At 45.3% G+C, this 26,827-nt stretch overlaps 2 protein-coding genes across 5 annotated transcripts in view; one reads left to right on the forward strand and one right to left on the reverse strand.

The window, feature by feature from the left end:
• Nucleotides 1-3,572: 3,572 nt before the first annotated feature.
• Nucleotides 3,573-15,072, reverse strand: si:ch211-150o23.3. 4 transcript variants are annotated; one of them, XR_005129859.1, is made up of 9 exons: nucleotides 14,449-15,071; nucleotides 13,646-13,681; nucleotides 12,884-13,198; nucleotides 11,769-12,065; nucleotides 9,090-9,404; nucleotides 8,592-8,741; nucleotides 4,850-4,904; nucleotides 4,714-4,759; nucleotides 3,573-4,544 (listed from the first exon to the last, which is right to left on the reverse strand). XR_005129859.1 is itself a non-coding variant. In XM_037535905.1 (8 exons), exons 1-7 carry the CDS (start codon nucleotides 14,480-14,482, stop codon nucleotides 4,867-4,869), a joined length of 1,185 nt encoding a protein of 394 aa, XP_037391802.1. In that variant the 5' UTR covers nucleotides 14,483-15,071; the 3' UTR covers nucleotides 3,573-4,759; nucleotides 4,850-4,866. The 4 variants fall into 4 exon arrangements, 1 of the variants encoding a protein (XP_037391802.1); XR_005129858.1 differs by having other exon boundaries at nucleotides 4,694-4,759; XR_005129860.1 differs by having other exon boundaries at nucleotides 3,573-4,759; nucleotides 9,090-9,303; nucleotides 14,449-15,072.
• Nucleotides 15,073-20,147: 5,075 nt separating this feature from the next.
• Nucleotides 20,148-26,827, forward strand: part of prkcz (protein kinase C, zeta) — a 143,783-nt gene continuing 137,103 nt past the window's right edge. The window contains exon 1 of the mRNA XM_037535781.1: nucleotides 20,148-20,500. Within this exon, the coding sequence (XP_037391678.1) occupies nucleotides 20,430-20,500 (71 nt within the window). The 5' untranslated portion in view covers nucleotides 20,148-20,429. The remainder of the gene's footprint in view (nucleotides 20,501-26,827) is intronic.

Genomic DNA, 26,827 nt, shown 5'->3' on the forward strand with positions numbered 1-26,827 from the left:
GATCTAAAGAAAATGCTTTGAGTTGGATAAACACAAGAAAATCTAATGAAACAAAATAAAAATCTGTTTGTTCATTGAACCTTACTTATATAAATTACTTTAAAGTGCTTTAATTGGATTAGGCAAACATTGCTACTTTGAGTTGGATTGTCAAAATTCAGTTGGGTTTCTTTCACTCCAGTTTTTTTTTGTAGAGTTGAAAAGATATTTTCATGTTGAAAAAACACAATTCCATTGTGTGGAACCACTGTCCATGATTAAATCAAGTTCGTTCAAAGAATTTTTTTTTTGAGTGTGATGTTCTGTTGCAGAGATAATCCAGCCTGACAGTCAGAAATAGGAAGTATCAGCTCTGAGATTTTAGTAACACGTTTTTATATATATATATATATACACACACATATAAACAACGGAATTGTTAAAAAAGTTGAATGAATTAATTTTACATCTGAATTTTCTTTTTTCTTTAAAACCGGTCAAGAAAAAGTGAAAGTCAAACTTGAAAAATAAATTCCTCATTTAATGTGTAAATAAATAGTCTCTGCTTTCACTTTCAGTTCATCCTGTAATACTTCTGTAATAACAATTCTGTCATGTTTATAAACAGTATAACTGATGTTTCTGATTCAGTCACATTTGTTACACGTGTCTCAGTAAATCTGTGGAAATGATGGCAGACGTTATGAAATGAAAACAGGAAATCTTTAAAAATCTGTAATAAATACATATACACATTTACAAAAACTGACTTTTAATGTTGAATGAAAATTTTGGTAAAAGTATCAAAAAGATGGACTTTTAAAGTCGTTCAATTGACTGACCTGTAACTGACCTTAGCATCTCTGACCGAGAACATTCAGCAGGATTTAAAGCCTTTAGTGTGTTTATAGAGGAGCTGCATGAAGAGACATGGACGCAGACATAAGCACTGAATTACACCTTTATAAAGCCACACTAAGCATTTATAAGCAGTTTATGAATATTTGTGAGATGACAAGAAGCTTTATAACAAAATGACTTTGGACTGACAAACTGTATTATACCAAAGACATGTATTCTGTTTGTAACACTCATAAGCATTTATTAAACAGGTGTAATACAAATCCCACATGCTGCCTCAAATGAAAGTTATTATTTAATTTACACAATTAGTTCACAGAAAAAACATTATAAACAAATGATCATTTCAGTGTTCAGTTTAGTGATGATGTAATCCTCTACAGAACTTGCTACAGAAATATGCTTTTGAGTTTATTACATGTCAATCATGCTTCATAACAGTGTTATAAGTACAACAAACGTATCTGCAAACACTGATATAAGTTGTTTATAAATGTGGCTGTGATGTTTTTAAATGTAATTCAGTTTTTATAAATGTGCAGGTTAAAGATTTTTCTTCGTTAGTTTTGAATGAAATGCAGTCAAACAGCTGCGGAGTTCACTGACCGGCCACTTTGTTCAGTCCACCTTATTGTATCTGCACTCACTGTCTGATTTATCAGCTCTACTGACCATATAGCGCTGTATGTCTGATCGACTTGCACCAGCACAACACACACTAAATGTCACTGTTACTGCAGTGCTGAGAATGACCCACCACCCAAATAGTATCTGCTCTGTTAGGGTCCATGGGGGTCCTGACCACTGAAGAACAGGGTAAACGGATGTGAACAGAGTGAAACTGTACGGTCAATGGAGCTGATGAGGTGTAATTCATGTAATTACAAGTGTCCGGTCGGTGGACACTGTCTTTGACACACTTGGCATTTAAGTTTACAGCAGTTTATCGTTTATTTGAGTTGTTTAATTATTTATTCACCTGTAAACGTCAGATTTTCTGCTTAAATGAGCTATAGAAATCTTCACTTCCTGACCCTCATTCTGAGAATTAAACTCTGCTTTTGATCAAAAGGTGAAGATAAACGCAAACTCAGATGAAACGGAGGCTGTTCAACACCTTCTTTGATTAAAGTGTAATTCCACCCATGTGACCCACCTCCGATCTTTTCAAATCCAGCCACATCGACTTCGTTCAGATTACAAGCCCCGTTGCTCAAATCTGACATTTCGCACAGATCTGATCTCTTTCACATAACGGTTCTCACTTGTTTGTGTAAGAGACTCACATCTGTCATTAAAGCCAGGTGCACTCTGCATGATATTAGCTCAAAAAAGTCCACATCTGCAGCACCAGCGACTGTATATGACGACTTTGAATTGCGAGGTATAAATAAATCCAGTGATTTTTCTTCGTGGGGCTGCCTGTAGACCACCTGCTGTTATCAGTGGGCTATTTATTAAACAGGTGATGCACTATTGTAATATGTGGTGCACCATGTAGGGATCAGGGAGCCGTTTGAGATTCAGCCAGTGTCTTGATCAGGACTCAGAGGCGCAGGTGTCGTTTTTAGTGAAACAGCTTTATTGTAGTCGGAGCGTCTGTAGAGGCTGCGTTTCCCGTCGCAGGTCAGTCGGACGGAGCATTTCTTACAGTGCGAGTTTATCAATTGTAGCTTTGTCTGAACACTAGGGCTGGGAATCTTTAGACACCTCACAATTCTGCGGACTTGGTCATTTTAAAGCAAAATATTTGTAATGATCCAAAATTAATTTGCTTCTATATTCTATTAATAAAGCAAATGGAAGTGATGTGGTGAGTGAACTAAAAGGGTTTCATTCTCTGCTATTGCTTGGAGAACGAAACGCTGCTTCCACTCATCTGTGATAAAATGCGCTGTTAAATGGCACTTCCTAACGTTTGGGTTGTGACTCCTGACCCAACCTGGCTTTAACACCGGTTGGATTTCTCGCTCAGCCAGCTGTGTTTTTATGTGCCACCACAGACTGTCCAGGCACTGCCTTTACAAACGTCCAAGTTCCACCTTTTATGTTCCATCAACATTATGGTATAAATTAAATATTTAGAAAATTTTTGACATTTATGAATCAATTCAGAATTGTTCACGTCCACATCGCGATGCATCTAAGAATCAAGCTTTTCCCCACCCCTACTGAACATGATGGTCTATTCAAATGCGCAGTGAGAGTTACCAAAGAACAAGATCTTTAACACCACAGTGTCTGTCTGGCTGAAGGTAAATGAACTGGTGTTTTGAAACGACCCTCATGAGCTCATCATAATCAGTAATGTCACGTGGATCATTTGAGTCACGAACAGCAAACTATCCAGCAAGCGGTGGAAAAGCAGCTCATCTTTTTTTCCTTCATCTGGCTCTAATAATAAAACTGATCAGAGTTAATGATCTTCTCAGCGAAGCTCGTTCTGCTGATGATACAGTGATTCAGTCACGTGACGTTACTGAGCAGCATGAGCTCATGAGGGTAATTTCAGGCCAGTTCATCACATTAATGACTGATTTGAATCACTTACCTAAACGAGTGAGAACCGTTGAGTCAGATAGATCAGATCTGAGCAAGGAGGCTTATAATGTGAACGTAGCTTTAGTCTTGCCGTCAGCATCATGCTAATTGGTGGGTAATATGGTATAAGCTTCTATTGCTTGGTAGGTTTAGTGCTAAAGCTAAATAAGCAAAACCTCAAACACCAAACGCATCTTGCCTGACCACTTTATCAGTTTTATTCTGTTCTGCTTCACGTCTTACAGAAAAAACACGAAGATCACAGTAGAGCCAACACACGAGTTTACACACATGATCGGGAAAGACCTCGGAAAGACCTTACATATTAGAAAACATGACAGAGAGCCGACATCACTCCCCCAGTACTCACCCATTACTCACTAAATACCCCCATTACTCACTCATTACTCACCCATTACACCCCATTACTCACCCTTTACACCCCATTACTCACTCATTACACCTATTACACCCATTACTCACTCATTACTCACCCATTATACCCATTACTCACTCATTACACCCCATTACTCACACATTACACCCCATTACTCACTCATTACAACTATTACACCCATTACTCACTCATTACTCACCCATTACACCCATTACTCACTCATTAGACCCCATTACTCACTCATTACACCCCCATTACTCACTCATTGTGTGTGATCTTTATTGTGATTGTGTGTTTTTAGACACTTGAAAGAAATGTGTTTTTTTTGTAAGAACATTGCTGAACACCATAAACTAAAATCATTTACCATTACAGGAATAATTCTGTTCATAATAAGCTGATTTAGCCAAACAGACGTCATCGCTGGCTTCGTTAGTGCTGTTTCAATGGAGTGGCGCTGCACAGCGCCGAAGGCCTTCCATGACTGACGCACTGATGGAGGCTTTGTTCAGAAAACAAATATAAAAAATCTAATAATAGTAATAATAATTATAATAATAAAAACCGAAGTAGAAAAAATAAATAACACAACAAAGCAAATGTATAAACGTACAAAAAAAACTTATTTCACAGTTCATAGTTTGGTGAATGTTTGGAAGAACTTTTCACAACTGACTCCAGAAAGATTTCAGAGAAATCCTTATGTCCTTCTGCTCTCGGTAGCCACAGTCAGCACTGCCGTTTCGGTTCTGATTGATGTGACGGGCTGGAAAACAAAGAACTCTTAGTCTGGCAGTCTTACCAAATAAAAGTGTTTTTCCTGTAAGAACTCTTCTGTGTTCGTGTTAAAATGTGGCTTTAAGGGTCTGATTTGTTTTCAGAGTTTATAAAGATCCCAGACGAGGAGCTTCTTACAGCTTTGGTTTATTCTTCACCTGCAATTTGGTCAGTTTACAGTAAAAACACGTCCAGAGTTTGGATCTGCAATTACAGAGAAACATGTATGTTAAACAGCATAAAACAAAGAAACATCAGTAAATAAAGGTATTTGTATAAAATATGTTTCCTTACCGCTCGTCATTCTCCTGTTATTTAATGGTCAGGGCAATGTAAGTGTTGTCCACACCTGCAGCAATGAGCGCCGAGTTAAACTCTATTCTGTATAGAACAGCTTCACACTGATTTACATTCATTGATGCTGCTTTACACTACTTTATACTGATTTACATTCATTGACATTGATTTATGTTGCTTTACATTCAGTTACACTGCTTTACACCCCTTTACTCTGCTTTACACTCAATTACACTGCTTTATAATCAATTACAGTGCTTTACACCCCTTTACACTGATTTATCCTCAATTACACTGCTTTACACCCCTTTACACTGATTTATCCTCAATTACACTGCTTTACACCCCTTTACACTGATTTATCCTCAATTGCACTGCTTTACACCCCTTCACATTGCATTCCACTCATTTACACAGCTTTATAATCAATTACACTGTTTACACCCCTTTACACTGATTTATCCTCAATTACACTGCTTTACATTAAATTACACTGCTTTACACCCCTTTACACTGATTTACATTGCTTTACACCCCTTTAAACTCCCTGACTAAGCTCTAGTCATCAGTCAGTGTGATGATGCAGTATTCAAATTAGGCCTTTAATATGTAATTCTTTCTGGAATTCACTGTAATCAATATTATTAATATTACTTATTAATAATATTAATTATAAATAGTGTAATGTACAACCCCAATTCCAATGAAGTTGGGACATTGTGTAAAACAAAAACAGAATACAATGATTTAAAAATCCTTTTCAACCTATATTCAATTGAATACACTACAAAGACAAGATATTTATTTCTTCTATTAAATAGAGATAAAACAGAAGTTCTTCTATTAGGCCCTAAAGCTGCTAGAAATAAATTATCACACCTAATGTTGAATCTGGCCGACTTCTCAGTCACACCTGGTTCAACAGCTAAAAATCTTGGCGTTATCATAGATTCAGATCTAGCATTTGATAAACACATATCTAATGTTACTAAAACAGCTTTTCTACATCTCCGTAACATCGCCAAGCTAAGAAATGCTTTATCCTTACATGACGCAGAAGAATTAGTACATGCCTTCATTACGTCAAGGCTAGACTACTGTAATGCGCTACTGTCAGGATGTTCTAGCAGTAACTTAAATAAACTTCAGCTAGTTCAAAATGCTGCAGCCAGGGTCCTTACTAAAACTAGAAAATTTGACCATATTAGTCCAGTCCTATCAGCTCTTCACTGGCTTCCAGTCAAATTCCGCATAGACTATAAAATTCTCCTTTTAACGTATAAAGCCCTACATGGGCTCGCTCCTGAGTATCTGAGAGACCTTATCTCCTATTATGAACCACCACGATTACTTAGATCACAGGGTGCTGGCTTCCTAGTAGTTCCCAAAATTCAGAGAAGCTCTGCAGGAGGAAGAGCTTTCTCTTATAAAGCGTCCCAACTCTGGAATAATCTCCCCGATAATGTTCGGGACTCAGACACAGTCTCAATCTTTAAGTCTAGACTAAAAACTTACTTGTTTAGTTTAGCTTTTGGTAGTTAATGTTAATTCCCTTTAGATAAGGCTGCAGGTCCAGGGGTTCATGGACATAGTGAATTGTGGGTAAACTGAGATGCTGGTGCTGCTGTCACTCACTACATGCAGTCACTCAGGTTTGTGGACGGTGGAGTGGGTGAATGCCAGTGTCTCAGGGAGCCTCCGTGTCTATGTTACCTTCTGGCTCTCTCCCTTTAGTTAGGCTGTTATATTCAGACCTGCCGGAGTCATTAGTCACACTCTGATAATTTTTTACATTTTCTGTTCTTCATAAATCCAGTCTAAACTAATTCCTAAATCTTTCCTTCCTCCGAGTTACTGACTGTCCACCGGTCCGGCCCAATACTGATGGATGTCCCACCCTCAAGTCCCCCTGTCCCCCTGATTGACCAGACTGATGGAAGTTTCTGGAACGCAGCTTCTCCACTACAGATCACATCCAAATCTATATGAACTCTAATTGTTTCCACTGTTGATTATACACACCTGAATATATTAGAACTGCGTGGATGTAAAATTGACTTTTCAATGTTTAACTTATAAGTTGTCTGACCAGTGGTAGGATGGTCCCCCCTTTAGATGTGAGTCTTGGTCCTCCCGAGGTTTCTTCCTCCTCCAGCTCTGAGGGAGTTTTTCCTTGCCTCAGCGCTCACGGGGGTTCTGTATATTCTGTATATTCTGTATATTATGTTCAGTGTTTTGTCTGATTCTCTGTGCTGTGATTCCCATTTTTGTAAAGCTGCTTTGTGCCAACATCAGTTGTAAAAAGCGCTATATAAATAAATTTGATTTGATTTGATTTGATATTTAACGTTGAAACGGATAAACTTTATTGTTTTTGGCAAATATTCACTCATTTTGAATTTGATGCCTACAACACGTTCCAAAGAAGTTGGGACAGGGGCATGTTTACCACTGTGTTACATCACCTTTCTTTTTAACAACACTCAATAAGTGTTTGGGAACTGAGGACACTAATTGTTGAAGCTTTGTAGGTGGAATTCTTTCCCATTCTTGCTTGATGTACAGCTTCAGTTGCTCAGCAGTCCGGGGTCTCCGTTGTCGTATTTTGCGCTTCATAATGCGCCACCCATTTTCAATTGGAGACAGGTCTGAACTGCAGGCAGGCCAGTCTAGTACCCGCACTCTTTTACTACGAAGCCACGCTGTTGTAACACGTGCAGAATGTGGCTTGGCATTGTCTTGCTGAAATAAGCTGGACGTCCCTGAAAAAGACGTTGCTTGGACGGCAGCAGATGTTGCTCCAAAACCTGTATGTACCTTTCAGCATTAATGGTGCCTTCACAGATGTGGCAGTTACCCCTGCCATGGGCACCTACACACCCCCACACCATCAGAGATGTTGCCTTTTGAACTTTGCGCTGATAACAATCCAGACAGTCCTTTTCCTCTTTGGCTCGGAGGACACGACATCCATGATTTTCAAAAACAATTTGAAATGTGGTCTCGTCAGACCACAGGACACTTTTCCACTTTGCGTCAGTCCATCTCCAATGAGCTCTGGCCCAGAGAAGCTGGCGGCGCTTCTGGGTGTTGTTGATATATGGCTTTCGCTTTGCATGGTAGAGTTTTAACTTGCACTTGTAGATGGAGCAACGAACTGTGTTCACTGACAGTGGTTTTCTGAAGTGTTTCTAAGCCTGTGTGGTTTGCTCACGCAGTTGTTCACAAAGTGGTGAACCTCGCCCCGTCCTTGCTTGTGAATGACTGAGCCTTTCAGGGACGCTCCCTTTATACCTAATCATGACACTCACCTGTTTCCAATGAACCTGTTCACCTGTGGAATGTTCCAAACAGGTGTTTTTTGAGTGTTCCTCAACTTTCCCAGTCTTTTGTTGCCCCTGTCCCAACTTCTTTGGAACGTGTTGCAGGCATCAAATTCAAAATGAGTAAATATTTGCAAAAAACAATAAAGTTTATCCATTTGAACATTAAATATCTCGTCTTTGTAGTGTATTCAATTGAACATACATTGAAAAGGATTTGCAAATCATTGTATTCTGTTTTTATTTATGTTTTACACAACGTCCCAACTTCATTGGAATTGGGGTTGTATATAATTAATAAAGTATATTATTATCAACATTATTAATACTCTTATGTGGATATACTGGTCTGTAAGAACTACGTATAACAGTCCTGATTGTTGATCCTGACTGTAGGTGAAGGTGAAGTTACTCACAGGTTCTGGACTCGCGCTCCAGCTCGGTGGGCTTCCGCGCTCTCTTACAGTAAACTTTAGCCACAATCAGGATTGCACACATTGCCATGATGAAGGTGAGACCGGACACCAGCAGACTGATGACCACAGGGCTTAGAATCGGGTCGGCTCCTGAGAACACACACGCTTTTTGTGGTATTTGTGAAACAATCATTACAGTGTCATATTTAACCAGATTTTACTGTAAAACCACTTTAACTGATGAACATTTGGTACAGATAATTAAGTTCTGGAGTCAAAGAACAAACCAGCATGTCAAACTAAACCTTTCTCTATGTTCATATTAAAATCTATGTGATGATTCAGCACAGAAACCCAGTTAAACGCAGTTAGGGTTAAACACTTCCTGAATCTCTACAGTCCCCCTTTCCATTCCATCTTATCACGAGATCTTTAGTTCTGAGCCTATGAAGAGGGGGTGAGAAGCACTGAACTAATCCACTCAGCGTGACTCAGTACCTCGAACATTGATCGCCAGCGGCTGACTCTCTCTGGAGACGAACGTGCGTCCACCGAACTGGACCTTGTAGAGGCAGCAGTAGTAGCCCTCGTTGGAGGCTTGTGCATTGGAGAAGCTGAAGGTAACGAAGGGCGCGAGGGCGGGCAGAGAGTGACGCACGGTGCCGTTGGGTCGGATCAGGCGGAGCTGGAAGGAGCCGCCTGGATACTGTGGCTGCGTGGAACAGGTCACGTTAAAGCTCTGCCCTCGGTTCACCCAGCCGGGCCGCACCGACGGAGATGCGTTATACCAGATCTGAGGAGTGTGGATCTCCACTGCACACAACACCACAACACACTGAGACTCAGACTCACAGCTAAACTAATCACACACACACTCTCTCTCTCTGTCTCACACACACACACACTACACCACAACACACTGAGACTCAGACTCGCAGCTAAACTAATCACATACTCGCTCTCTCTCTCTCTCTCTCTCACACACACACTACACCACATCACAACATACTGAGACTCAGACTCACAACTAAACTAATCACACACTAACACACTCACTCACGCTAACACACCCACACACTCACACACACACACTACACCACACCACATCACAACACACTGAGACTCAGACTCACAGCTAAACTAATCACACACTAACAATCACACACTCTCACACACACATACAACACGACAACACACTGAGACTCTGACTCACAGCTAAACTAATCACACACTAGCACACTCACACACACTCACACAACATACTGAGACTCAGACTCACAACTAAACTAATCACACACTAGCACACTCACTCACACAACACACAGAGATTCAGACTCACAGCTAAACTAATCACACACTAACACACACACACCACATGACAACACACTGAGACTCAGACTCACAGCTAAACTATTCACACACTAACACACTCTCTCACACACACACACACACACACACTAATTTAGTTGATCAGCCAAAACATGTTTGGAGGCTAAAGTTTCCCACTTTAGCTTTACACTGGAGTCTGTTAGTGTTGCTAAATGAAAGATATAAACTTACATTATGTTTTAGCTGCATTAGCCTTGTAGCTCCAGAGCTAATACTAAATAACCAGGGGCTCCCAACCTTCACACACACACACAGTGGTCCTCTCTGTCTCTGGGTGGGCAGGACAGCCCCTCACAGCGATGCTAGTCAGTGCAGGTGTCTGATAGCTGGTGTAAAGGATCTGCTGGTCAGTGTCTCCTCTGAGCTCGTTCAGCTGTACAGTGACGCTGCGTTAGCGGCAATTTGCATAGATGTGCTGGAGCTTCTCAGAACTCACAGAAAGACGGTTTACCTTCACCCTCCTAGAGCTGGGGGTGGAGCTGGATACGATTAAAGTGGGAAGATGATTTGGAGGGGGAAGACGTTGTAAAAGAACCAAACGTGTCTTGGCTGATCGACTAGGACTGAACTGTCGTTTCAGGTAAACGGTCTCAGATGGAGTTTCTCACTATTGAGTGTCAATAATTCACACTTAAAATAATCCACTGAATGCCCAACCAAAGCGCTTAAACACACTTTTACGCTCAGTAAACATAACAGTGCTTTAGATGAAAGCTGAATAAATCAGGAGTTTTACTAGAACTGAATAAACATCTTATAGAGATGTGGGAAAAGATCACTTTTCCTTTGATTAGATTCTGATTAAATTTAAATCTGTAGCTGCATTTTTTTAATCCATATTCTAACAAAGAGTTTTTTTTTAGGAGTTTTTAGGACCCCTATCCCTAACATTCCTCCTCACCCAGAGAGCAGATCCATGATGGGACAAAGACATTTTAGCTGGTTCTGTGGCTCGAGCTCAGTGCTGGAGTTCTGTCCATGTCTGTTTATGTTCTCCCACACAAATTCATCAAAGCTGAATCAAACGTGTTCGAGCCAGAAAACACGTCCCAAAACTGGATCCAACACGCTTTCAACTGACAAACGGCCTGCACATTTAAATACTTTGCAATACAAAACCACAAATGATAAAGAGCAGAGTAATCATAAAACTCAGCAGAACCATTAAACTATTATTTACTTAAAAATCAAAGCCTTTATAATGTTCATATGATCCACACAGTCACTCTGACAGAGTGAAATACACTACAGGAAGTGTAGGGGGCGATACGGCTTCTACTGTTTCATTTAAAAAGCTCTATAATGTTCATGTGATCCACACAGTCGCTCTGACAGACTGTAATACACTACAGGAAGCGTAGGGGGCGTTGCGGCTTCTACTGTTTCATTTAAAAAGCTCTATAATGTTCATATGATCCACACAGTCGCTCTGACAGACTGTAATAACCTACAGGAAGCGTAGGGGGCGATACGGCTTCTACTGTTTCATTTAAAAAGCTCTATAATGTTCATGTGATCCACACAGTCGCTCTGACAGACTGTAATACACTAGAGGAAGTGTAGGTGGTGATATGGCTTCTACTGTTTCATTTTAAAAGCCTCTATAATGTTCATATGATCCATACAGTCACTCTGACAGACTGTAACAGGACAGACTGTAACAGGATATATAAGATGGAGAGAGGAACCGAAGAGGCTGAATAGTTATATTAACTGAACTATAAATTTACTGATTTCAGAAATTGCGGTTAGCTTAGCTGAAGCGCTGAAAGCTGCCTGTTCACTTACAGACGGTGATGTTGATGGTGTTGCTGGATGGTGAGTTGCCGGGGTTGCCTTGGATACGGTACAGACAGCTGTAGCTGCCCTGGTGAGATGTTTCTAGGTCAGAGAGAGTCAGCTCCACTCGAGTCTGCCTCAAATCTGCCCGCTGAGTCACCAGAGGGGTGTCCACTCCGCTCTTATACAAGTGGACTTCTATGGGATGGTGCCAGTAGGGGGCAGTGCAGGTGAACAGCACCGCCTCTCTGGCTGAGTAAGCAGAGAATGGGGACTGCATGGTCAGCGTCGGCGCAGGTAGCTTACCTGTTCAACACAGACACAGATTGGTCAGCACTACAAAAGCTCAATACATTAAACTATTCACTGACTAACCAACAGAACACAGAGCTCTGCAGACTCTCGAGGTCTTCAGAGTCTGAGCGTTAATATCTGACATTAATTTAATGTTTTTAATGACAGTCCTGGAGCCGGTCTGCTCTGCTAATGAAACCACACAATCAAGTCTGTGTTCAGACTGCAGGCGATCTGGATTCATCTCTCTAATCAGATCTTTTGAATCTGTCTCTGTTATTTACAAGTGATCAGATCAGATTTGTGTGTCCAGACATCACCAGTCTACCTGCATGTGGTAACGGCGTAGGCATCAGTAAGTACGTAGCTATGTTTGTGATGCCGATCTCAAATGCAGAAGTAGGAGAGATGGAGGAGCATCATCTCCCTCCAAACTCTCAGAAGTCTCTTCATCATCATGAATCTTTGGAGCTTTCATGAATCCCAGCACATCATCTCACTGGATTCGACAGCACTGCTGTTTGTCGTGTTGTGAATGATGTGGATATGTGGATATGACCAAAATCAGATTTGTGCTGCAGTCTGAACACGGCCTAAGACCATAAGAGATTACTGAGCACTTCCGCAGTTTAAGCTGGAGGCTTCTTATTCGAATTCTCTGTCCCACCTTAACAAGTGCAGCAGCTGCATTCTGGTACCTGAGGCGGCCGAACAGGAAGCGAACCTCAAAAACATGTTAGTGGTGAGTGTGTGACGACGTAGTCATACAGTTAGGTCCATGCTGATTGGTGGGGTATATGATTATTAGCTGTAATGAAGAACCAGCTCACCTGTGCACTCCACTCCCGCGTCCTCATTGTGTGAACACACTCCATCGTTGAGGGAACGTTCGCAGAGATCCAGCGTTAACTCGTCCCCCGAACAGCGGACATTCCTCCACCACACCTCTCCGCTCAAGCGTCCGTAGTGCGCGCCTCCGCGAGTGGCAAAGGCAAAGCCACAGTTCAGCTCCCTGCAGACCACTGCCGCGTTCCGCAGGTCCCACTCACGCGAGCACACCGTCCCCCATTGATGACCCTGATACACCTCCACTCGACCGGAGCAGCGGAACCCGTCCGCATTGCCCAGCCGCACCCGCACCTCATCTACAACACCATCACACTAACATTAAAGCACATCAGCCTGCTGCACTTTAGCCACGCCTTCTCAGACTGAGGTTTTAAGGAGTGTTTCAGCTCAGACTGCTGTCTGGATGAAGGCGCAATACAGAACCAAGCTAATTTACATACATCAGTCCAAAATCAGCTTGTTTTGAATATTACTTATGATTTTTGGCTCATAAAACCACACAAATGCTCTAAGTGAGGAAAAAAATAAAATATGCAAAAAACATGGGATACAGGCTTTTTAAGATTTACCTAGTCTGACTTTTCTGCAGAAACACACCTGATAATCTCCAGGTTTATCTACTGGAGCAGGAGACCACCTGACTGTTCAAGACAGCAGGACTGTTAAATACGGCTGTTCTAACCAGTATAAACTGTGTGGATGTGGATGATGATGATGATGATGTTGTAAAATGACCAACTCACCAAATCCATGAACATCCAGAACAGTGACGCTGCAGCCTGTCAAAACAACACAACAGCACATTATCATCTTTTATATCAGATTTACAGACATTTTCATCCCATTCCCAAAGACAGAGTCACTTTTTCTCACAGAGCAACAATTTCTCAAAATTCCTGCATAATTAAGTGGTTATGCAAACAGACTCATTCAGAGTGGTTTGGTGTGAAACGCTCTGTTCTAGATAAATTTACCGAGTCAGAACTGTTCACAGTTGTGGTGATAGGAACCAGACGCCCCCCTCTAAAAGTTCCCTCACAGAAAGTTCCTACATGAAATGGTTCTGAATTCACTGCCTGATGACTGAGACGCTGTTTTATGATAGTTTAGAGAACTTTAACTCCATTCATGGTGGAGGGAGATCTGCAGGGTGCTGTGCGGCAAAATAGTCCCCAAAGTAAACGTATTGTTCCAGATTTTCTACTATTTCCCATCCTCAACATTCCATATAAACTCAGAAGACTCATGTAGGTTCTCTGGTGGTTCTGGATGGTAAATAAAATGTATATCTGTGTTGTAGTCATGGCGATGCCTGGTTCCAGTCACCACCACTGTAAAGACATCTGAACCATTTCACACCAAACCGCTCTGCACCTCTCTGTTTACAGCTTAGACACTGAGTTATGGGGGAATTCAGGACAATGGGTGGACTCCCCCTTCTTCCACATATCACGTATCGGATCGCTGGGATTGAGATTAAATCAGAGCTTTTATTAAAGTGACAAAGAGAAGCTGCAGCTGAACGCGGTGAATGTGGTGTACCGACCCAGCAGGGTGACGATCAGGAGACGGTTCTCCATCCTGGATCCATAAGAGAGCCTTACAGCCTCGGTAAACGCTGCAGGACAGCGGACTGACCGGCTACAGACAAAGCTGAGCAGCAGAATCCCGAACTCTCTCTAACAGAACCGCACCATCTCCGATACTCAGCATGTTAGCGAGCTATGCTAAACTAAGCTGCTCCATAGAGATAGAATACAGAACTGAAGCTAAGCTAGCTTGCTTTGTGCTAACTAGTCAGCTTCGGTTGTAAAAGGACACTTTAGCAGCGAAAACATCAAACGGATTTCCTCATAATCTATCAGCTGCTTCACATCATCTCCACCCAAACAAACAAACAGGCGCTCAGAAGTCCAAACGCCATTAGCATAGCTGGCTAGCAGAGTTAGCTAGTGCGCTACTCTGCGCTCCGTGGGGAGAAAGTGGTGCTGTAAACAAATTACAGCGGTTAAAGCGGCAGTGAAAGGTCGGTCTGAGCTGCTGCTCGGGCCGGACAGCGCAGAGGGCCCAGAGACTGTCCGGGGGATCAGTTTGGTCTGTCCGCTCTTCTCTGCGCAGCTCAGAGGAACTTCAGTCTGAGTGAACTGCAACCCTCAGGATGCGCACTATTAGCGCAGATCACAGTGTCGATCTCTGCGCAGGCAGGTGCTTTAATAACAACAACAATAATAATAGCAACAATAACAACAACAATAATAATAATAGCAATAATAATAACAATGGTGGATTAGATCTTTGGGATAAGCCCTGAATATATACATGTATTTTCGTGCCTGTCAGAAAAAGACAGATTGAGGCTTTGTTGGGTTAGAAAATGAATGGGACTATATAGGAGAACTTCAAATTCGAACTGACATCGATGATGTCACAGCAGGCCACTCAGTCTTACAGACATAGCTGTCACACAGGGAATCTGCTTTTCATTTCAGTTTTAAATGGTAGAGAAACTTGTCCTTTCTGAAACCTCAAAATCTCATCATTTTATCAATTAGCTTTAGAGTTGTGAGCATGTGTTTGGCACTGGGCACAGAAATCTGCCCCATTCACTCCCATGTACATTTCTCAAAATCAGAATCTGCTTATTTCAAGATTTTCTCTGTGTTTAACTCGTCATAACTGAGACATTTTCTTCTCAATACACACAACATTACACCAAAATAATCTTCAATGGGTCTTATCTCACATCATCTATCCGGTTAAGCGATAGAGTAAACATTTCTCGAGTTATGACTGTTTGTTCAGAGGGTGCAAATCGGAGTTAAACAAGGGTTCTCCACTAAGAGCTGCATAATAACAGAGTGACAATTAATTTGAATGACTCTACCCCCCTCCCCCCTCAAACACATACATCTCTCCCTCTCACACACACCACACAGACACACACACAGGCACATACCTAAGGAGGTGTTGTTCATCCACACAGAAACACACACACACTTGCAGCTCTTTTCAAGCACTCTTGCAGTTCCTTCAGGAAATGCACATCTAGTTACTACAGGGGGCAAACAAGTATTTAGTCAGCCACTGATTGTGCAAATTCTCCTGCTTAGAAAGATGAGAGAGGTCTGTAATTTTCATCATAGGTACACTTCAACTGGGAGACAAAATGAGAAAAAAAAATTCAGGAAACTACATTGTAGGATTTTTAAAGAATTTATTTGTAAATTATGGTGGAAAATAAGTATTTGGTCACTCACAAACAAGCAAGATTTCTAGTTCTCACAGACGTGTAACTTCTTCTTTAAGAAGCTCCTCTGTCCTCCACTCGTTACCTGTATTAATGGCACCTGTTTGACCTTGTTATCTGTATAAAAGTCACCTGTCCACAGCCTCAAACAGTCAGACACCAAACTCAACAATGGCTAAGATCAAAGAGCTGTCAAAGGACACCAGGAAGAAAATTGTAGACCTGCACCAGGCTGGGAAGAGTGATTCTACAATAGGCAAACAGGTTGGTGTGAAAATATCAACTGTGGGAGCAATTGTAAGAAAATGGAAGACATACAAGACCATTGATAATCTCCCTCGATCTGGGGCCCCACGCAAGATCTCATCCCGTGGGGTCAAAATGATCATGAGAAAGGTGAGCAAAAATCCCAGAACTACACGGAGGGACCTGATGAATGACCTGCAGAGAGCTGGGACCAAAGTAACAAATCAGTAACACACTACGCCGAGAGAGACTCAAATCCTGTAGTGCCAGGCGTGTCCCCTTACTTAAGCCAGTACATGTTCTGGCCCGTCTGAAGTTTGCCAGGGAGCATATGGATGATCCAGAAGAGGATTGGGAGAATATCATGTGGTCAGATGAAACCAAAATAGAACTTTTTGGTAAAAACTCAACTCATTGTGTTTGGAGGAAGAAGAATGCTGAGTTGCATCCCAAGAACACCATAACTACTGTGAAGCATGGGGGTACAAACATTAGGCTTTGGGGCTGTTTTTCTGCAAAGGGGACAGGATGACTGATCTGTGTTAAGGGAAGAATGAACGGGGCCATGTATCATGAGATTTTAAGCCAAAACCTCCTTCCATCAGTGAGAGCATTGAAGATGGAACGTGGCTGGGTCTTCCAGCATGACAATGATCCCAAATACACCCCTCGGGCAACGAAGGAGTGGCTCCATAAAAAGCATTTCAAGGTCCTGGAGTGGCCTAGCCAGTCTCCAGACCTCAACCTCGTAGAAAATTTGTGGAGGGAGTTGAAAGTCTGTGTTGCCCAGTGACAACCCCAAAACATCACTGCTCTAGAGGAGATCTGCAGGAGGAATGGGCCAAAATACCAGCTACAGTGTGTGCAAACCTAGTGAAGACTTACAGGAAATGTTTGACAAAGGTTATGTTACAAAGTATTGAGCTGAACTTTTGTTATTGACCAAATACTTATTTTTCACCATAATTTACAAATAAATTCTTTAAAAATCCTACAATGTGATTTCCTGGATTTTTTTTCTCATTTTGTCTCTCATTGTTGAAGTGTAGCTATGATGAAAATTACAGTCCTCTCTCATCTTTCTAAGTAGGAGAACTTGCACAATCAGTGGCTGACTAAATACTTTTTTGCCCCACTGTATAACTGTGCTTCTTCCTTTGTGATCAATACTCTGTCTGTCTGTCTGTCTGTCTATCTCTTTCTGTCTGTCTATCAATCTGTCTGTCTGTCTATATGTCTATCTATCAGTCTGTCTATTTATCTATCTGTCTGTCTCTTTGTCTGTCTGTCTGTCTATCTATCTCTCAATCTGTCTACATACATAGACACAGACATGTCTAATAGATTGATGATGCATAACTGTATGATTTTAATCTGATCATTTTGTATTGCAGGAATCATCAGTTTTAAATGTCTTTAATATCATTAAATAAACAGACAGATGTTTAAAAGCTCCACAGAGGCTCTAATGCGAGAGATGATGCTGATATTTATGATGTGTCTCTGATTTGGAAACAGAAACAATAATGAAATCTGTAAATAGTTTAATAAACTTGCCGCTGTTGCCGTCACAGAAGAATGCAACGTTAAGTGATTGAGACAGTGATTAAATATCTTTATTAAAATGATTCAAATAAACAGTTGTTATTTAGTGAAGAACATAAATATGATCAATATTATTTACTAACAGAGAGAAATCCAAAAAATAATTTCAATAAACTTATCTAAACTCTACTAAAATCTACTGGCTCTGCACCTTCCAGACTCCTGGTGGCGTTAAAACACCTTCAGCTTTCAGTAAAAGTGAAATAAAAGTCCTGTTTAAACACATGAGCTCATTTATAACAGAACATAATTAAAGTCTAAAATAATAAGGAATAATTATTTAATAATTGTTTAGTAATAAGAATTGATCAATAAAAGCTTAATTAAAAACTAAGTCAATATAACACTGCACTCAACACTCATACAGCATTAATATTTACACAGCAATTAGAAATAAACTTTCATTCAATTTGATTTCATTTTCTCCCATTTTTCCCATCTCTCAGTTTTAATCATGTGTTCAATGTATGTTGCAGATGTTCCTCAGATGATCTTCTGTGATCCTCCATTCATCCTCAGCTATTCTAATGGCCCAGTTGAAGGTCCAGCTGTAGGTCCAGCTGTAGGTCCAGTTCATGTACTTGTCAGTTACTTGCAGGTCATTGTTTCAGAGCTGTGTGTTTTCAGTGGGTTCAGTGCTGTGAACTGACTGTGACTTTCTGAGTCAGAGAGTCTCTCAGTTCAGAATCCAAACTTACCACAGGAGCTTCCATACAGCCTGGACCTGCTGGACCTTCTGAACCCGATGGACCTGCTGAACCTGCCTAACCTTCTGAACCTTCTGAACCCGCTGGACCTTCTGAACCTGCTGGACCTTCTGAAACCACTGGACCTTCTGAACCTGCTGAACCTTCTAAACCTGCTACATCTTCTGAACCTGCAGGACCTTCTGAACCACTTGCGCGTGCACTGCTGAGGCTGTGGAACAGTGGAGAACCTTCCCAGGAGGGGTAAGCCTTCTAAAAATTTCACCAACAGCAGTCACAAAAGAACCCAGAGGAACATCTAAAAAGCTGCAGGCCTCACTGGACTCAGTTAAGGTCAATGTACATGAATCCACAATAAGGAAGGTCAAAGGGCAGTTCAGGTTTGAAAACCCTCTAGTCTAGCTGAATTAAGACCCATCTAGCTGAATTAAGATGCTTCTTAATTCAGCTAGATTGGTCTTAATTCAGCTAGATGGGTCTTAATTCAGCTGAATTAAGACCCATCTAGCTGAATTAAGACCAATCTAGCTGAATTAAGACCCATCTAGCTGAATTAAGACCCTTCTAGCTGAATTAGGAGTGGTCCAAACTCCTAACAGTGATGCCAAACACTCATCACTAGTTTTCACAGATGTTTAGTTAGAGCTGTTACTACTGAGGTGACACACCTAGAGATTAGGTTTGGGGTTGATAACTTTTTCACATTAGTGATATGGGTTTTGAATAAATCTTTATCTTCAGATTGAAATGATCATTTAAAGCTGCATTTTGTGTTTATTCATGTTTATCTTTTATTTATATTAGGTGGATGATCTGAAACATTTAAATGTGTGAATGTGTGTGTGTGTCTGTGTGTAGGTGTGTGTGTGTGTGTGTCTGAACACATTCAGTGGTGTTGAGGTCTGGACTCTGGGGTGGTCAGTCCATCGTTCAGCTTCTTTGTTTGATGTGTCCATCTCCTTTTCTCAGTGAGGTTCTTTTTGATCAGCTACACATCCTTTCAGACCCACAGTACTGAGTGGTCTTCTCACACTGGAAGGATGGACAGAAACACCTGTGGATGGTTTCAGATCTGAAGCAGCTTGATTTTCTCCTCTCTCTCAAAGATCAAAGCTTTAAGGGCAGTTTTGGGGTCGACCAGTTCTTCCAGGTGGTTGTTAGGAGCCACATTTTCTCTGCAGCTTTTTATCAGTTTTTATCATCAGAAATTTAACCTTAAAAGTGAACAACTTTTGCTTTGTTTTTTTTTTCAATAACAGTCATTTTCATTCAGGACTTTTAAACGGTCTGTTTCTTATTAAAAGTTAATTAGTGAACTGTCTGTCGTTGTTCATGCGTATCAGCCAATCAGCGGTGTTGTGGCGAGGAAGGGGGCGGGGTCTAAACAGCCTCTTTTGGGACAGTTTTAACGTTCTGTTATTGAAAGGTAAAGTGACCGCTGGTGATTGGAAGCTCAAAAAGATCTGTCTGGGGAGGGCGTGCGTACGCGACACCGTGCCCGGTGCGCGCAGGTCGGTCAGGGGAAGCGCGTGCACGTGCACTAGCTCGAGATTGCCCAACAGGTGTGTGTTTGAAGTTAGCTCCAGTCCGGCAGCGGGTCAGCGGGGCGCTGTGGGACCTGTATCCGGCCTCGGAGCTACGCAGGCCGTATAACTTCACCGAAGAGCCCCGGCAGGTTAACGCGGTCAGTTCGGTTTGCTGTTTGCGGAGTCAGCGGTGACCATGCCGGTCAGAAACGGCTCCATGATGGACGTGCTCGCGGAATATGTGAAGATCAAGGCTCATTATGGAGGGTAAGTCCATCCCCGAACTTCCTGAAGTTCGCTTCTCTTTGGAATCGTCCGTTCCACCTTAAATGGCGCAGCCAACTTCAGCCTCGTAGCTTCGTGCCGACCTCTCTGACCGCAGCTTAGACTCTCAGTAGGCGGTCTGGACCGTTTGCAGTCTGTGCGAGTGGAGCCGGTTCTGACCCGGAGAGCCGGGCAGAGGTGGCAGAGCGTTTGTGGACGACTGTGTTGAATGTTTACCTCAGTCACTCTGACAGGATCCTGCTCGACGCTCACTTCCTCCGCATTCCTCTCCTTAACTTACATCTTACATGGTTCCGTATTATGTATTTTTTAATGGGTTGATATCACAGTGTAAATGATTTTAAATGCATTTGATGCTTTTCTAATGGGATCTAAAGATGTTCCACAGGAAACTAGGGGTCTCTATTGGAAACCATTACGCCAATTCCCATTAGACAACCAAAACCATGACTTTATTCCTAAAGGTTTCTAATGGTCCTTCTTCAGCAGTAATGGTGGTGCTTAAAGGGCTGCATGGTGGGTTTTCTCTGTTCAGGTTAAAGATTGTGTAAGTATAAAGGTTTATAAACATTATGATCAACATCATCAACACTGTCAGAAGTTTGAAATGGAGAAATCTAACCGGTAGGTGAGTTTGACCAATCGGACGCAGCCAAACCCCCATGTGTTGTGACATCACAACCACAACTTTCTGGCAGTCTACTACAACAGTTTAGCTCCACCCATTCAGCCTAGAGCAGTTTAGCACCACCCATTCAGCTACAGCAGTTTAGCTCAACCCGTTCAGCTACAGCAGTTTAGCTCAACCCGTTCAGCCACAGCAGTTTAGCTCCACGCATTCAGCTACAGCTGTTTAGCTCCACCCATTCAGCCTACAGAAGTTTAGGTCCACGCATTCAGCTACAGCAGTTTAGGTCCACGCATTCAGCTACAGCAGTTTAGCCCCATCCATTCAGCTACAGCAGTTTAGCTCCACGCATTCAGCTACAGCAGTTTAGCTCCAGGCCTTCAGCTACAGCAGTTTAGCTCCAGGCCTTCAGCTACAGCAGTTAAGCTCCAGGCCTTCAGCTACAGCAGTTAAGCTCCAGGCCTTCAGCTACAGCAGTTAAGCTCCAGGCCTTCAGCTACAGCAGTTAAGCTCCAGGCCTTCAGCTACAGCAGTTAAGCTCCAGGCCTTCAGCTACAGCAGTTAAGCTCCACGCCTTCAGCTACAGCAGTTAAGCTCCACGCCTTCAGCTACAGCAGTTAAGCTCCACGCCTTCAGCTACAGCAGTTAAGCTCCACGCCTTCAGCTACAGCAGTTAAGCTCCACGCCTTCAGCTACAGCAGTTAAGCTCCACGCCTTCAGCTACAGCAGTCTGGCTCCTCCCATTCAGCTACAGCAGTGTGGCTCAACCCATTTGTTCATCTCAGAGTGAAGGCCTGCTTTTATTCAAGGTAAACGATCAGAGAGAAATTACACATCAATCTCTAAACTTTTGGGTTCTCTGCTGTAACTGAAGGTTCAATGTATGAGCTCTCTGGTGTTTTCTGTTCCTGTTGATTGTTTTAACTTTACTGTTTTAGCTTAGTTTGTTGTCTGTACATTTCTTTTGTTGTCGGTCAAGCAAGCCGCTGTGCTGTGAGGCGGCCGCACCTTTGGTCAACAGTTACACAGATTATAAAGTGACCTGAGCTGGAGACATGATAAGAGTGACCCAAACGGGCAATATAATATGAAATATAGAGTATTTGGCAATAGTTAGTGAAAATTTCTGATAATTAGTGATTAATCAGTTATGATCAGTGGTTATTAGTCAGTGATTATTGCGCTGGCGAATACTTTGTGAAGCCCCTCAGTAGGTCAGTGTTGCTCTGCAGATGGAGGAGTGACTGTTACTCTTAGCTCTGAGCATTACAGCGCCTCCTACTGGAGCTCAGTTTATTGACGAACTGATTAGGTTTATTGACGAACTGATGTGCAGGTCAGTGTGTCTCCAGCTCCAGAGCTAAGGAACTGTGTCCAGCACACACACACAGCCGTCTGCGCTGGATCATCTCAGCTTCTCTAAGAAGTTCAAAGATGCTGTTTAATTTTTTCTACAAAATAAAAGTCTTTCAGTGATTAAAACTAACACAGATTATTCGTTTAAAGAAGACTCAGTACATCAGGACTGAAACCTGGACTGGTCTGTAGTGTCTTAATTGGTATTGTGAGAACCGAAAATCACTGACCAATCAGAGCGTAGTTCACTGTATCCTGTGATCATTCTGACCAGTCAGAGCTCCAGGTGCGTGTCTGTGTTTTGTTGAATCAATTTCTTCACGTAGTCCAGATTACAGTGGTTGTACTCCTGAGATTTTTAATGGATAATCTTTAATAGATCAGATCCTGATGGTGTTTATCAGATCGCAGAGCTGGAGTTTGGTATTGTGCTGCTCTTCATCCACGTCACCTCAGACCGACAGCAGCATCAGCTCAGTAAGCTCACAGGAGAGTCTCCCATTTGGAGTCTTCCCATGCGCCGCCTCTGCACTGGAATTTTCACTTGACTCGCCTCACTCACCTGAACCTATCGCACAGAGTCGAGAATGATGACGATACGTGTTGTTATCGTGATAAATGAAGTCACCGCCTGGTACAGTGTGTGTTTAACATGATCAGCTGATTTATTATGAAGAGAGAGCGATTAGTCAGTTTAATTGGATTAAGTGACGGACACTGAATAAAAATGAGGCTGTGAGAGTGGGTGTGTGTGTCCACTCCAACGGTGATCTCCCCCTCCCCTCCACCCGCTCTATAAATATTTCCACCTCAGGTCGGCAACACCGACTCGCCCACACTGTAAGCCAGTCAGTTGCCTAGCAACCAGCCCTGATCCTCCATAACAACTCAGTGTTTTTTAAAGGAGATCTGAGAGAGAGAGAGATGGACAAAGGGAGTGGGGGAGAGAGAGAGAGAGAAAGAGAGAGATGAACGGAGGGAGGGAGGGGGCGGAGGGAGGGAGGGAGGGAGGGGGAGAGATAAACAGGGAGGGAGGGAGGGAGGGAGGGGGAGAGATAAACAGGGAGGGAGGGAGGGAGGGAGGGGGAGAGATAAACAGGGAGGGAGGGGGCAGAGGGAGGGAGGGAGGGGGAGAGATAAAAAGGGAGGGAGGGGGCAGAGGGAGGGAGGGGGGAGGCAGATGGACAGAGGGAGGGAGGGGGGAGAGAGATGGACAGAGGGAGGGAGGGGGAGAGAGATGGACAGAGGGAGGGAGGGGGAGAGAGATGGACAGAGGGAGGGAGGGGGAGAGAGATGGACAGAGGGAGGGAGGGGGAGAGAGATGGACAGAGGGAGGGAGGGGGAGAGAGATGGACAGAGGGAGGGAGGGAGGGGGAGAGAGATGGACAGAGGGAGGGAGGGACGGAGGGAGGGAGGGGGGAGAGGGAGGGACGGAGGGAGGGAGGGGGGAGAGGGAGGGACGGAGGGAGGGAGGGGGGAGAGAGAGGGACGGAGGGAGGGAGGGGGGAGAGAGATGGACGGAGGGAGGGAGGGGGGAGAGAGATGGACGGAGGGAGGGAGGGGGGAGAGAGATGGACAGAGGGAGGGAGGGGGAGAGAGATGGACAGAGGGAGGGAGGGAGGGGGAGAGAGATGGACAGAGGGAGGGAGGGAGGGGGAGAGAGATGGACAGAGAGAGGGAGGGAGGGAGGGAGGGGGAGAGAGATGGACAGAGGGAGGGAGGGACGGAGGGAGGGAGGGGGAGAGAGATGGACAGAGGGAGGGAGGGACGGAGGGAGGGAGGGGGGAGAGGGAGGGACGGAGGGAGGGAGGGGGGAGAGGGAGGGACGGAGGGAGGGAGGGGGGAGAGGGAGGGACGGAGGGAGGGAGGGGGGGAGAGAGAGGGACGGAGGGAGGGAGGGGGGAGAGAGATGGACGGAGGGAGGGAGGGGGGAGAGAGATGGACGGAGGGAGGGAGGGGGGAGAGAGATGGACGGAGGGAGGGAGGGGGAGAGAGATGGACAGAGGGAGGGAGGGAGGGGGAGAGAGATGGACAGAGGGAGGGAGGGAGGGGGAGAGAGATGGACAGAGGGAGGGAGGGAGGGAGGGGGAGAGAGATGGACAGAGGGAGGGAGGGACGGAGGAGGGAGGGGGGGAGAGAGATGGACGGAGGGAGGGAGGGGGGGAGAGAGATGGACAGAGGGAGGGAGGGAGGGGGAGAGATAAAGAGGGAGGGAGGGGGGAGAGAGATGGACAGAGGGAGGGAGGGAGGGGGAGAGAGATGGACAGAGGGAGGGAGGGACGGAGGGAGGGAGGGGGGAGAGAGATGGACGGAGGGAGGGAGGGGGGAGAGAGATGGACGGAGGGAGGGAGGGGGGAGAGAGATGGACAGAGGGAGGGAGGGGGAGAGAGATGGACAGAGGGAGGGAGGGGGAGAGAGATGGACAGAGGGAGGGAGGGGGAGAGAGATGGACAGAGGGAGGGAGGGACGGAGGGAGGGAGGGGGGAGAGAGATGGACGGAGGGAGGGAGGGGGGAGAGAGATGGACGGAGGGAGGGAGGGGGGAGAGAGATGGACAGAGGGAGGGAGGGGGAGAGAGATGGACAGAGGGAGGGAGGGGGAGAGAGATGGACAGAGGGAGGGAGGGAGGGGGAGAGAGATGGACAGAGGGAGGGAGGGAGGGGGAGAGAGATGGACAGAGGGAGGGAGGGAGGGAGGGGGAGAGAGATGGACGGAGGGAGGGAGGGACGGAGGGAGGGAGGGGGGAGAGAGATGGACGGAGGGAGGGAGGGGGGAGAGAGATGGACAGAGGGAGGGAGGGAGGGGGAGAGATAAAGAGGGAGGGAGGGAGGGGGAGAGATAAAGAGGGAGGGAGGGGGGAGAGAGATGGACAGAGGGAGGGAGGGAGGGGGAGAGATAAAAAGGGAGGGAGGGGGCAGAGGGAGGGAGGGGGGAGGGAGATGGACAGAGGGAGGGAGGGAGGGGGAGAGATAAAAAGGGAGGGAGGGGGCAGAGGGAGGGAGGGAGGGGGGAGGGAGATGGACAGAGGGAGGGAGGGAGGGGGAGAGAGATGGACAGAGGGATGGAGGGAGGGGGGAGAGAGATGGACAGAGGGAGGGAGGGGGGAGAGAGATGGACAGAGGGAGGGAGGGAGGGGGAGAGATAAAAAGGGAGGGAGGGGGCAGAGGGAGGGAGGGGGGAGGGAGATGGACAGAGGGAGGGAGGGAGGGGGAGAGAGATGGACAGAGGGATGGAGGGAGGGGGGAGAGAGATGGACAGAGGGAGGGAGGGGGGAGAGAGATGGACAGAGGGAGGGAGGGAGGGGGAGAGATAAACAGGGAGGGAGGGGGCAGAGGGAGGGAGGGGGAGAGAGATGGACAGAGGGAGGGAGGGGGAGAGAGATGGACAGAGGGAGAGAGGGAGGGAGGGAGGGAGGGAGGGGGCGGAGGGAGGGAGGGGGAGAGATAAACGGGGAGGGAGGAGGGAGGGGGGAGGGAGATGGACAGAGGGAGGGAGGGAGGGGGAGAGAGATGGACAGAGGGATGGAGGGAGGGGGGAGAGAGATGGACAGAGGGAGGGAGGGGGGAGAGAGATGGACAGAGGGAGGGAGGGAGGGGGAGAGATAAACAGGGAGGGAGGGGGCAGAGGGAGGGAGGGGGCAGAGGGAGGGAGGGGGAGAGAGATGGACAGAGGGAGGGAGGGGGAGAGAGATGGACAGAGGGAGAGAGGGAGGGAGGGAGGGGGCGGAGGGCGGGAGGGAGGGAGGGGGGGGAGGGACGGAGGGAGGGGGCGGAGGGAGGGAGGGGGGAGAGATAAACGGGGAGGGAGGGGGCAGAGGGAGGGAGGGGGGAGAGAGATGGACAGAGGGAGTGAGGGGGGAGAGAGATGGACGGAGGGAGGGAGGGGGCGGAGGGAGGGAGGGGGAGAGATAAACGGGGAGGGAGGGGGCAGAGGGAGGGAGGGGGGAGAGAGATGGACAGAGGGAGTGAGGGGGGAGAGAGATGGACAGAGGGAGGGAGGGGGCAGAGGGAGGGAGGGGGGAGAGAGATGGACAGAGGGAGGGAGGGAGGGAGGGAGGGGGGAGAGAGATGGACAGAGGGAGGGGGCGGAGGGAGGGAGGGGGAGAGAGATGGACAGAGGGAGGGGGCGGAGGGAGGGAGGGGGGAGAGAGATGGACAGAGGGAGGGGGCGGAGGGAGGGAGGGGGGAGAGAGATGGACAGAGGGAGGGAGGGAGGGGGGAGAGAGATGGGGGAGAGAGATGGACAGAGGGAGGGAGGGGGAGAGAGATGGACAGAGGGAGGGAGGGAGGGAGGGGGCGGAGGGAGGGAGGGAGGGAGGGCGCGGTG

This window comes from Pygocentrus nattereri, chromosome 28 (assembly GCF_015220715.1).
Source record: "Pygocentrus nattereri isolate fPygNat1 chromosome 28, fPygNat1.pri, whole genome shotgun sequence".
Lineage (NCBI taxonomy): Eukaryota > Metazoa > Chordata > Actinopteri > Characiformes > Serrasalmidae > Pygocentrus > Pygocentrus nattereri.